The sequence below is a fragment of the Manis javanica genome, chromosome X (genome assembly GCF_040802235.1).
Source record: "Manis javanica isolate MJ-LG chromosome X, MJ_LKY, whole genome shotgun sequence".
Lineage (NCBI taxonomy): Eukaryota > Metazoa > Chordata > Mammalia > Pholidota > Manidae > Manis > Manis javanica.
In genome coordinates this window covers 24,798,116-24,811,534 of record NC_133174.1, presented here as the reverse complement: position 1 = coordinate 24,811,534, position 13,419 = coordinate 24,798,116, and the positions used below count along the sequence as shown (strand labels likewise).

The following is a 13,419-nucleotide window of genomic DNA, read 5'->3' as shown; positions in this document are numbered from 1 at the left end:
GGGGACCGGAAGTGACATTGAGACTTAGTCTTCACTGCGTATTTTTATTTTTCCACTGTACACCCATTATTTTGTTCCATATGCTTGCCTTACCTTAAAAAGTAAAGTAGAATCTCCTGCTTAGAAAATTCATATACATATGCACATATGTATATGCACATCTTATTTCACACTATATACGAAAGTAAAATCCTGGAAGATCACAATTCTAAATGGGAAAAAGCACATTAATAAAATGTTTACAACACAATAGAGAAGAATATGTTAGAGAATGTTGGTAAAGGAAGATTTCTTAAATAGATGAATAAAACACTACCATAAATAAAAATAATAAACTGGACTACACTTGTATGTTAGTAACTACTGTACATCAAAAGATACTGAGAGGGTGAAAATGAAAGCCAGAGTGGGAGAAGACCCTGGGAACACACGTGTAACAGATGAAATGTGTGTATAATACATGATTATGAAGAATTTCTACAGATCTTTAAGAAAAGAACAGACAAGCTGATAGAAAACTGGGAGAAGTTCTTGAAAAGTGAGAAGAGGTACAAGGAGGGCTTTTGAGCTACCAACATTGTTTTATATCTTGATCTGAATGGTGTTTATAGAATGATTATTGTATAGTAAATAAGAAATGTGTTTTATGTTTCACAATAACAGTGTGTAAGACTTTCATCATCCTTTCAAAATAAGAAATCCAAATAAACAATAAATATAGAGTTTGCCAGACCCATTAGTTTTCTACTACTACTGGTAGTACACTACTACTGCTAGGAATGGAGAACATTTGCCAGTATTCAGTAACATTAAAGATGTACATGACCTATGGCCCACAACATAGGTTATGTATAAAGTCACAAACTAGAAACAACCTAAAACCACAATGGAATATTGTACAACAATGAATAAGCAAAAACATGGATTGATTTTAAAAGTATACTATTGAGCAAATAAACCCTCACACAAAAGATCACATATAATGTGTATTATATGGCTCTATTTTTAAAAAATTCAAAAGCATATAACAACCAAACCCTAGTGTTTAGGGAAGCATATTTAAATTACAAAGCTCTGAGGGAATGAATACCATAAAAGTTAGGGGAGAGTTTATGCTTCGGGAAAAAGAGAGAGTAGTGATTAAGAGGGGTTTCAAGAGAGGTTTCAGGCCTCTGTAAAGTTTTTATTTTAATGTCTTGGTTTCGGTGATGGCAACATGGGATTGTACATAGTCTCTACATTAGTTATGTTTCACAATGAAAAGATGTTTAAAAATAAGTATGTAGGTACTTCTACCCCAGTGTTTATTGCATTTCCATGTGCATGGAATATCTTTTTCCTTCCCTTCTGTTTCACTCTGTGTGTCTTTAGGTCTGAAGTGAATCTCTTGTGGACAGTGTATGGATGGGTCTTATTTTTTTAATCTATTCAGTCACCCTATATCTTTTGATTGGAGCATTTAGTCCATTTGCATTTAGAGTAATTATTGATAGGTATGTACTATTGCCATTTTGTTAATTGTTTAGATTGTTTTTGTCATTCTTCTTTGATCCTTCTCCACTTTTTCTCTTCCTTTGTGCTTGATGACTTTTTTGAGTGTCATGCTTGGATTCCTTTCTCTCTCTCTCTTTTCTTTTTTTTTTTTTTTTTGTGTGTGTGTCTATTACAGACTTTTGGTTTGTGGCTACCATAGAGAATATAGTCAATAATATTGTAATATCTTTGTATATTGCCAGATAAGAACTACACTTATCATGGTGAGCATTTAGTAATGTATGTAATTGTTGAATCACTATGTTGTACACCTGAATTCAATGTAATATTACATATCAACTATACTTCAATAAAAAATTAAAAAATAATTTTAGAATGTTAAAATTGGAGATATAATATGATCCAGAAATTCTACCTATGGGAATATATTAAAGAGAAACTAAAACACATAACCACATACACAAAAAAAAATAAACAAAATAAATATATAGTGGTTGGGGTCAGGCATGGTCAACAATAGGTTCTACGCTGGAGTGCTGATTCAGCTTCCATTCAGAGGCTGAAATTTTCTAATGTAATTAAGTCTTGAAATTAAAGATAAAGTCATTTCTTATTATGTTTGATCTCTACCAGAGAGAGAGTGCTGTTACTTTGATTCTATTCTGGTGGTTTGCTTTGTATTTGAAAGCCTAAGTCAAATAGTGGCAGAATAAAAATGATTGCTCCTACTCATATTCGTTGAACACTGTCAGGTACTGTTCTAAGAAATTTACATGCATTCATTTATTTCACCCTCACAATTATGCTTAATAGGGAGGTGCTATTTTTATGACCACTTTTCAGAGAGGTCACTTACTTGCCCATGTCCACAAAGTGAATGTTGGAGCCAGAATTTCAACCTAGCTAGTGTGCGCACTGTGCTCTATCTGCCTGAAGAGGCAAGTCATGGGTTCAGGTATAAGTCTGTGTCCAGTGAGTGGTTGCAGTGAGACAGGCAGACAGTTTGAGTAGTCTAATACATGTGTACACGTGTGCCCAATATATAAAATAAGCATGAGAGGACAGACTGTAGCCTAGAAATCTGGGGCAGTGTCTTAAGGGCAAGGGAGAAAGGGGCTGTGAGAGAGGCAAGAAGAGTTATAACAATAGGAGAGATCCTCAACGTGAGTCATTTTCTATAGAAAAATCTTTACAACTTCTGGTGTACTTAGACTTTACTAAATAATTATATTACTGGGGAATCAGGGACAGGAGGGTGGGTGAGGAGGGGAATAAGGTACTATGATTTGGGACAAATAACTAATTTTTATTTATCAGCACCTATAGTTTGGACCGTGAAACATTAGCCAAGATCCCTCCCACTCACCTCCTCAAAGATGAAATATGTGGGAGGAAATAATCAGCAACCCAATGCTGAGTTTGCAGATCAAAGTATAAAGCCACAGTGGATATCAGAGGGCTTCTAGGGTATTATTTATTTTAATCTATTTCATGGAATTGAGCACCACCTTAATGGCCTGAAAGTGTTAAAGTATGTCCCTAAGTGCCTAAATTACTCCCTAAATATAATTTATGCTCCAGAATAATCTGACTAACTTGATTTGGAACAGCAGGAAATAAGTTATGCCACACATAAATGAAGCAGGAGTGTAATTTTAAATACTGCTTGCATAGTGAATGAGAATTTTAATATTTGCAAAATTTTAAAATCACTTGATTTAGTATCCATATATTTATACTGACATTTTTTGTCCCTTATTTAGTTGGGTCTACACTTCCTCTTACTGCCAGGAAAAAAAAAGCAACAACTTTTTCACCTAGTAATAATATACAGTGTAAAACTTATATTTTCCTGAATGTTATTTTTAATACCTCTATGTGTTTCTAGCTGTTGCTGCTTTTTTCTTCAATCATGGGCAGTCCAATTCATGGAGAGAGAGGAATTTAGGGAGCACAGTGACTGATTTGAGGTTACATTTATAAAGGTAACATTGAAAAACTGGCAAAATTTATATGTATTCATTTGGAATTTTCCTTGGTGGGAAAGGGTTTAAGTTTACAAGTAGTCATGATAAAAAAATGAAATTTTATGTAGTAAATTCAAGAATAGATCCAGGCTTTGCTGTTAACACATATTAAAATGCTGAAAAGTATTTTTTAAAATTTTATGTGATGCTTGAAATGAACTTTAAAATGTTACTACTCACATTAAATGCCATCACACACAAAGTGCATGCTTTTATTTTTTAGTATTCTGTTTGAATAGAGTTACTCATTTTAACATTAAGTTTAATAATAAAATTAAATCAGCTGTACAGTTTTCAAAGTTTTAGCGGTTGGAGTCTATATTGAATACTCTAGATAGTTACAAAGTGACGGTGTAAGTACGCACAGGTTGGAATTGCAGGAGTTGGGAAACAGGGAGCCAATGGGAAGGAGAGCATGTCAGGAACATGGGACTAATGTGCAAAGCCCTCAAGTCCCAAGGCAGCAGCAGGGCATGGGGGTACTGTATATAGTCCTGTGTGGCTGCCCAGGCCATCCTGTCTTATTTCTCTGGGCCTGGAACAAGGATGTAAATAGAGAGCCTGGGCCCTGAGCCTGTTTCTTCTTTTCCTGCTGCTTTTCCTACTTCTGTCTTTATCTTGCCAACGTAAGGGTTCTATCTTGCGAACGTAAGGGTTCCCTAATCAATTGCATGGGCAGATATGTTTTCTTTTCTTGGGAAATTTAGAGGAGAGACACCCTGTGAAAAGGAAATACGGTTGGTTTGGAGGAGGCTTTGTGGAATCTGGTGGAAGAAGGTAACTGCTGATGCCATGAGTGGCGGGGGGACACAGCTGTGCAGCAGTAGCCTGGAAAGGAGAGTGGGGTATTCATAGCACAAATGTCAGAGGAATATTCACCTCCCAGTAGCTGAGAGAGTTGGCAAGAGGATATTCTGGTGATTGGGTAGGAAAAAAAGCAAAGAAGAGGACTGATGACTGCTGCAAGGGTGGAATGATAAATTGTCACCAAATGACAACTCCTCTGTGCTCTGGCTGGCTCTGCCTGGTTCCCAAACTATGGAGAAAGAGAGGTGGAGGTACTAGTTGTTAGCATGTCAGGCTGCCTTTTTATTTGTTGTTTATTTATATATTTTAAAAAATTTGGGGGATGAATCTTTTTTTGAAGTATAGTTGATATACAATATTGCATGGATTTCAAGTATACAACAGTGATTCAACAGTCATCTACATTATTAAATGCTCACCCCAACTGCTGTAATTACTCTCAACATAGAAAGATGGTACAGAACTATTGATTATATTCTCCAAGCTATAATTTCATCCTTGTGACTAATATATATTATAACTGAAATTTTGTGCATCTTTATCTCCCCTCAACTATTTCGCCCTCCCACAAGACTGCCTTTTTCAAATTATTGTATTTTTCTGAATATCAAACTATGATACGCACATTGTAGAAAAACTTAACAACATAGAGACGTATATAATGAAAATGACAATCAACTATAGTCTCACCAAGTTGGAACAATGCCAACTATGCCTCATTCTTTTTTTGATTCTCATTTAACAACTCTTTGACACCAGTGATAGGTGCCTGTAAGATGTGTGCAATGCACAGTTATTTTTTAAAAGGAATAAAGTCTTAAGATATATTCTTAATTCATTTATTGTATATTAGATACCACTGAAAATATTAGGAAACAAAATTATTATTAAGCACCCAAAACATTTCCAAGATCATTTTGTGGCTGATTGGATAGATCACTTTTGATCAATTCTGGAATGCTATTAACTATTAAGGGCAGAATTCTCATGTATGAACTAGCTGTAGTTAAAGGCTACTTCTTTTGGCTGCCTTTTTCATGCTACCAAAATACTGTCTGTTTTAGATACTATTAAGGTAAGAAATATAGTTAATCATTAGATGCAATGCCTGATAGAATCCAGTGTACATGCAGATACATGATTAAATGTTTGGAAGATAATAAAGAAGAAAAATAATAGGGAAAAACCCTATAACTATCATTTTGAATTGGTTAGCTGGCAAGGTGACACTTTATCTTGAAAAAAGGAAATCCCAGCAAAGAGTAAGCAAGGTGGTGAAAGGCACCGTTGAAGTCAGAGAGTTCTGAGTTGGAATCCTTTCTCTGCCATTTTATACTTACTTGCCCTTCGGCAGGTCAGTAGGCTTCTTACTTTCCTCCAGTGAGAAATGGAAATAATAATTGTTATACATATGAGCCTGTATACCTTATAGCTATCATCTGGGATGCTCAAATTCTTTTGGATCAAGAGTCATCTTGAAGGTGACAGGCTTTATCAAAAAATTTGATTTCAATCCAAAAAAATTTGATATTAAATATCTACCTTTGAGATATTTATTAGATGTTAATATGTTTTGAAATTCTAGGAATGAAAAAAATATGTTCATAGGGAAGATAGCATTAATGCTACATAGTAGCTGTCTTTAACTTTGTTTATATCAAGAAATGTATTCAATTTTAAAGGGAAAAATTGCAGCCTTTTGGTTTTTCATTTGGCTTGACAATTGCTTGATTGAAGTATAGTTGATACACAATATCATACTGGCTTCAAGTGTACAACACAGTGATTTGACAGTTATCTACATTATGCAGTCCTTACCCCAACTAGTATAGTTATTATCTGTCGACATAGAAAGATGGTACGGAACTACTGACTATATTCTCTATGCTGTGCTTTCATCCTCATGACTACTTTACATTATGATTGAGATTTTGTGCTTCTTTATCCTCCCCATCCACCCCAACCTCTCCCCCATAGTCACCACCAGTCACCTCTCATTGTCTCTGAATCTCCTGCTGTTTTGTTTGTTTTGTTTTGTTTTTCAGATTTCACAAATAAGCGAAATCATATGGTATTTATCTTTCTCTTCCTGGCTTATTTAACTTAGCATAATACCTCTAGGTCCATCCATGTTGTCATGAATGGCAGGATTGCTTTCTTTTATTATTGCTGTATAATATTTGATTGTGTATGTGTACCACATCTTGTTTACCCATTCATCCGTTGATGGACACTTTGGTTGCTTTTATGTCTTGGCTATTGTAAATAATGTGGCAATAAACATGGGGGTATATATCTTTTTAAATCAGAGATTTTGTTTTCTTTAATAAATTCCTAGGAACAGAGTTACTAGGTTGTATGGTATTTCTAATTTCAGTTTTAACTCATCCTTTTTTTAATATGAATTATTTATATTAATTGAAATTGAAATCTACAAATGCAAGTAACTATCAACATAATATCCTTGTCAACTAATGAAAATTATGTGCTATGCTCATATAATTTGTTTTGTATAGTCTGTTTATTTTTCCTCACCCATATTTTTCACCTCTAGACGATTTGACAGATCTGTGGAAAAATGGCGGCGGTTTCATTATGATATGAAGATATTTAATCAATGGCTGACAGAAGCTGAACAATTTTTCAAAAAGACACAAATTCCTGAGAATTGGGAACATGCCAAATACAGATGGTATCTCAAGGTAAGCTTTTGAGATCTCTTTTTTAAAACACCACAATAGCATGACTGCTGAACTTGTTGAAACTCAGGTTGCGAAGGATGACAGAAAATTGTAATTCTTGGCTTTCCTCGTCATCACCACACATACTAGGACACCATCACCATGATCATATTGGGAGACTGTGCTGAGAACTTTTCGGTGAGGATGAGAGTTAGCAGAGATCTCAGTGGCTTATCTGATGAGCTGCAAAGTGTAATTGAATCTGTGATACAGGGAAGTGTCTTACACTAGGGTGTCCTGTGTCTTTGAGGCACTGTTTGTTTTTGCTTTTTGTTGGATCTTGTCCAGAAGGAGAACATGTGGTATACTTAGCAGTAATGTAGTTGCGAGAAATATCCATCATGATAAAAATTACAGTTCTAGTTCCCTAGAGGTGATTTGTGGTGATATAGCAATATTTCTATATATTCTATTGATAAAATGACTTCTGAGATAGTCCAGAGGCCAAAACAATGCAGAGTTAATTGGTGGTACTTATTGACTTTTTTATGGTCTATGTTAATGGAAATGCAACATAATGGATTATAACCAGTGTGCAGTTTAATTTCAACTTGCTGTTTCTTTTGAGTATGCAGATAAAGATAAATTGGATTGTGGTGGTTATAATTTAGGTTACAAAGTATATAGTTTAGGTATAAGAAATACTGTGTTTATTATACAAAGTCTTAAGTATTTTTGCAACTTTTTAAGATGAAATTGTTTATGTTGTAATTTTCGATCAAGTAGATTCGAATTGTGTACAATTTTCAATGCCAGAAAAATGCTGATTAAGACAGATGAAAACATAGGAAAAGGTAATATAAAATAGTTGAGACATTTCAAAATGCTAGATTCATAAAAGCAATATTACATTTAACTTTACAGTTCTCCATTCTCAAGTATTTTTTGTATAGTAAATATCCCTTTTGATATTAAAAGGTAAGCATTCAAACATCAATGTATATGTAAACTATGAAAACAGAACATGAATAATTTAGAAGTCTTGTGTAATTATGGGCTTATCAATCGAATTTGAATACATGTCAGCATTGGCATTGGAGATAAAGGGAATTCATGAATTTCAAAACTGCTTTCATACACAAAATAGGTTTGCAATAGCACTAAGGTGACTTTTGAGCTAATGCAGCATCATTTGGTCTCTGACTTAAAGGCAGAAGTATAAGGGTCATATTAAGGGTTCTTGAGGAGATGTATAATCCTCTTTCCATTTCCAAAGATATGTGATATGAGTGGCTACATATTTTTATTACAAAAATAATATATACTCATTATGAAAATGTAAAGCAATGTAGGAATGTACATATACTTCCATTCTACTCCCCAGAGGGTACTTGTTCTGATACAGATCTTCATACATATTTCAGGTTGGCATCCTTGGAAAGCCCACTCTGAGAAGGAGCTTAACATAGAGGTTCATTAGGGGGAATCGAACAATTGATTTGTGACGTGCCTTGATACAGTTTTCTTCATGTTTCCTCTTATTGAGCTCTGTGAAGCTTCTTGGACCTGTGGGATTTTAGTTTTCATCAAATTTAGAAATTTTTAAGGCATTATTTTAAAAAATATTTTTTCTGTCTTCTCTCCCTTCTTAGGGACACTGATTGCACGTATACCAGGCTCTTAAAGCTGTCCCACTACTCACTGATGTGCTGTTATTTTTATTTTCAGCCTTTTTCTCTGTAACTCATTTTACATCATTTCTGTTATCAAATTGAGTTATCTAATCTTTTCCAATATCTAACCTGTAGTTAATCCCATCTAGTATATATTTGCAACCTCCAGCATTGTTGTTTTGTGTGATTCAGCACATTGTTGATGTGTGGGTTCAGTCTTTTTATATCTGTGTGTCTGGACTCAACCTGTCAATCTTTCCTCTACTTTCTTGAAAATATGGAATGCAGCTATAATTGTTACAATGTTCTTGTCTACTGTTTCTATCATCTGAGTCTGTTTGGGATCAATTTCAATTAATTTTCTCCTCACTATAGGTGTTATTTTCCTACTTCTTTGGATGACTGGTAATTATTTATTTATTTATTTATTTTGGTATTGTTAATGTACAATTACTTGAACAACATTATGGTTACTAGACACCCCCTATTATCAAGTCCCCCCTACATACCCCATTATGGTCACTGCCCATCAGCGTAGTAAGATGCTATGGAGTCACTACTTGTCTTCTCTGTATATACTGCCTTTCCCATGTCCTCCCCCCCCTGCTATATTATGAGTGCTAATCATAATGCCCCGTTTTCCCCTTATCCCTCCCTTCCCACCAATCCTCCCCAGTCCCTTTCCCTTTGGTAACTGTTAGTCCATTCTTAGGTTCTGTGATTCTGCTGCTGTTTTGTTCCTTCAGGTTTTGTTTTGTTCTTATACTCCACCTATGAGTGAAATCATTTGATACTTGTCTTTCTCCTCCTGGCTTATTTCACTGAGCATAATACCCTCTAGCTCCATCCATGTTGTTGCAAATGGTAGGATTTGTTTTCCTCTTATGGCTGAATAATATTCCATTGTGTATATGTACCACATCTTTATCCATTCATCTACTGATGGACACTTAGGTTGCTTCCATTTCTTGGCTATTGTAAATAGTGCTGTGATAAACATAGGGGTACATACATGTTTTTCAAACTGGGCTCTTGCATTCTTAGGGTAAATTCCAAGGAATGGAATTCCTTGGTCAAAGGGTATTTCTATTTTGAGTTTTTTGAGGAACCTCCATACTGCTTCCCACAATGGTAAAACTAATTTACATTCCCACCAGCAGTGTAGGAGGGTTCCTCTTTCTCCACATTCTTACCAACATTTATTGTTCCTTGTCTTTTGCACATTGGCCGTCCTAACTGGTGTGAGGGGATATCTCATTGTGATTTTAACTTATATTTCTCTGATGACTAGCGATGTGGAGCATCTTTTCATGTGCCTGTTGGCCATCTGAATTTCTTCTTTGGAGAAGTGTCTGTTCGGCTCCTCTGCCCATTTTTTAATTGGCTTATTTGCTTTTTGTTTGTTGAGGTGCGTGAGCTCTTTATATAATTTGGATGTCAACCCCTTATCAGATATGTCATTTGTGAATATATTCTCCCATACTGTAGAATGCCTTTTTGTTCTACTGATGGTATACTTTGCTGTACAGAAGCTTTTTAGCTTGATATAGTCCCACTTGTTCATTTTTGCTTTTGTTCCCCTTGCCCAGGGAGATATGTTCATGAAGAAGTTGCTCATGTTTATGTCCAAGAGATTTTTGCCTATGTTTTTTTCTAAGAATTTTATGGTTTCATGACATACATTCAGGTCTTTGATCCATTTTTAGTTTGACTGGTAATTTTTTATTAGATGTCAGATGCTGTGAATTTAAACTCATTGAACACTTGATATTTTTGTACAGATAAATATTCTTGACCTTTTTTCTGGAACACAGTTACTTTACTTGGAAACAATTTGATCTTCTGAGCATTTCCTTTTTATACTATGTGGGTTTTGAGCAGAATTGCCTAAGTCTAGGGCCAGTTTTGCCCCACTCCTGAGGCAAACCATCTGAGTACTCTCTTTGGTGCCCTGTGGATGATGAGGTTTTCCACTGTGGCTGGCAGGAACCAGGTACTTCCCAGACGTATGTAAGCTCCGGTGACTGTTCCCTTTCACACTTCTGTATAGTTTGTTCCTAGTCTTGGGTACTTTCCTCACATTTGTGAGCTGATTAAGACTCAGGTGAAGACTGGAATGGAGCTTTCTGCAGATGTCCAGTGTTTTCTCTCTGCATATCTATCTCCTCTCTAGTGCTTTGCCCTGTGAACTGTAACCACATTGGCCTCCTTGCCAGACCAGTTCCATTTCCTCAACTCAAGGAGACCTCATGGCTTTGTGAAGATTCCTTCATGCTTTCTCATAGCCTGCAACTCTCTCCAGACAGTAAACTGGGGCAATTGTAGGGCGCTCATTTGTTTCTGATTCCCTGTAGATCACTCTCTTTCATTGCCTCATGTCCAATGTCTTAAAAACTATTGTTTTATATATTTTATCCAAGCTTTTTAAAGTTTAATGCAAGGTATTAAATGTGTTCCTTGTTACACTAGATCAGCCAGAATGCAGAAGTCTAAAACAAATGATATCAATGCCATTTACTCTTTTAGTACATGTATTTCTATGTAATTTTGCAACTATATAATAATTTATTTTAAATTCCTAGAGACTGTCTGAAGGCCCCCACTTCTTGATAGTGTGGTTTAGTTGAAATTGATGAAAATTTTATGAAAACTTTTTCCCTTAATTAGGGAATTTTTTTAAAGACTTTGTTTTAGTTAGTCTATCTTTTTTACTCAAGTAAGAAAAGGAATTTTGGCTGTCTGGTGAAAAATCATTCTAGCTAAGGAACTGTGAATGATACATACCCTTTAAACAATAAAGGTGTTTTGTTCTTGGTGATTAGGAAGGTGCAAAATCATGCATGCACACATGTGCACACATGCACAGACACACACACACATGAGATACGTGGGGTCATGTTTCTGTTCAGGTAAATCTCAGAAAAAGGGTCCAGTAGGACACTGTAAGGCATTTTCATTGATAACGCAAATGGAATCTGTAGTAATGTCAACTGTCTTGGTCACCATTATTGTTGACTGATGAATAATGAATAAGAGAAAGAATTTGGATTTTTACCAAGAAATTATTTTAGGAAGCAGAATATAGATGGTGCCTGTTACCAGCAGATAGATTTTTTTGGCATGAACCAAGCAGCCCATATACTAAACAAATATATGTGCAGGCACACTGGAGTTTAAAGCCTGGCATGTTTAAAGCCAACTTCTCATGTGTAGGTATGAAATTAAAAAAAAAATGCAGGTGTCTTACATCTGTCCATGTCTCTGCTTCCTCTTCTCTTAAATAGGAATAAAAATGACATAGGCAAAAGGTACATACAGTGGCATTTCCCATGAAATAATTACATGGAAAAATATAAGATCTTATTGTAACTAGTAACACTTTGTAAATGATTAGCCTATATGTAGAAAGTGAAAAATTTATTTGCTGAATTACTGTCTCCTTACATCTGAACTGCAGATTGAACAATGGGGCAATTTCATTGAACCTTCTTTTTATGAATTAGGACATCTTCTCAAAGTATATTTCTTGGATTAGGAGGAAAATTCAGTTCAGCCAAACGCATCCTCCTCAGATGGGTGATATTACTGCCTACTCATTTTAGAACAAACAAGAATAAATGATAACTGGAGTCTTCAAAGGGAAGCTGAGCACCAAGGAGAATGATGAAAATAATATTAACTCACACAGTGACAGAGTGACTTGGGTGCCAGCAGGTCCCTTGAGTGAAAACAGAAAGATGGAAAGCATAACATGCCCTAACATTTACTCTACATGTTTTTCTAAAGTAGAAAGAAAGAATTTTTAAAACATGGATTGGTATTTAATGGGGTTGAAAATTCTTGAAGTTGACAGCAAAAACGATAAAGGTCAGTCACCATTAGATTAAGTATTTAAAATAATGGAATATTCTTGCTATTAATGGAAATGGAGCCTGTTTATTTTATGGGATAATGTTGCCTAGTGAACCATATTAAAATTAATAGCACTTTCTAAAGAATGTTGCTATGAGCAAGCATGAGACCTTGAAATGTAAAGAAATTCCAGATGAAATCAACCTTAAGAAGTAATCAGAAGTGGGATTGTTCAGATGAAACTTTTAGGCTTTAAATAAACAAATGTTAAGCAGACATAGGAAGTGAGACAGCAATGTGTTATTTTAACATGAGTTAACTGCTCTTTTTAGGCAAAATATCAACCTTTTAATGTTGTTAATTGATTTCCTGGTATATCTTTCAATGTTACTGTGTTTACTCCTCCATAATATATATTATTTGGTAGATATGCAATATATTGATATATATTGTGTAAATAAATTCTAGTAGAAACTTTTACTTTATAACACAATGATAAATCTCAATCACCACTGTGATTGCAGATACTTAAGTCAACATGGATTAAACGTCCTATTGTAATGTTCACATGCGCCATCATATCTCAAAAAAGTTGTAGTTGAATTCATGGTCTAGTTAAGCAAAATACTGTCCCTTTTCTCAAAATGGGAATTTTCATGGAGAGTGAAAAATTACATATAAACTGTGTAGTTACAGCATGAGAACCTTAATGTTATTTCTCAGATGAGCAAATTAATGGAGGAAAAAAAAGGCACTGGTGTCTTGGAGTTTGGGAGAGAAGGCAAAGAAAGAAGAGCCTGAGAGTGTCAAAGACAAGTTTAGCTACTCTTCAACTTTGCCTTACCTTGGCTGTTTGTAATATAAGAAAATTCTAAATCACTTTGA

At 35.0% G+C, this 13,419-nt stretch overlaps 1 protein-coding gene across 10 annotated transcripts in view; it reads left to right on the top strand.

The window, feature by feature from the left end:
* DMD (dystrophin) overlaps positions 1–13,419 on the top strand; it is a 2,259,748-nt gene that overhangs the window by 1,153,364 nt on the left and 1,092,965 nt on the right. For all 10 annotated transcript variants that reach the window (XM_036992000.2, XM_036992004.2, XM_036992005.2 and 7 more), the window contains one exon: positions 6,883–7,030. In XM_036992000.2, coding sequence (XP_036847895.2) covers positions 6,883–7,030 — 148 coding nt within the window. The remainder of the gene's footprint in view (positions 1–6,882; positions 7,031–13,419) is intronic.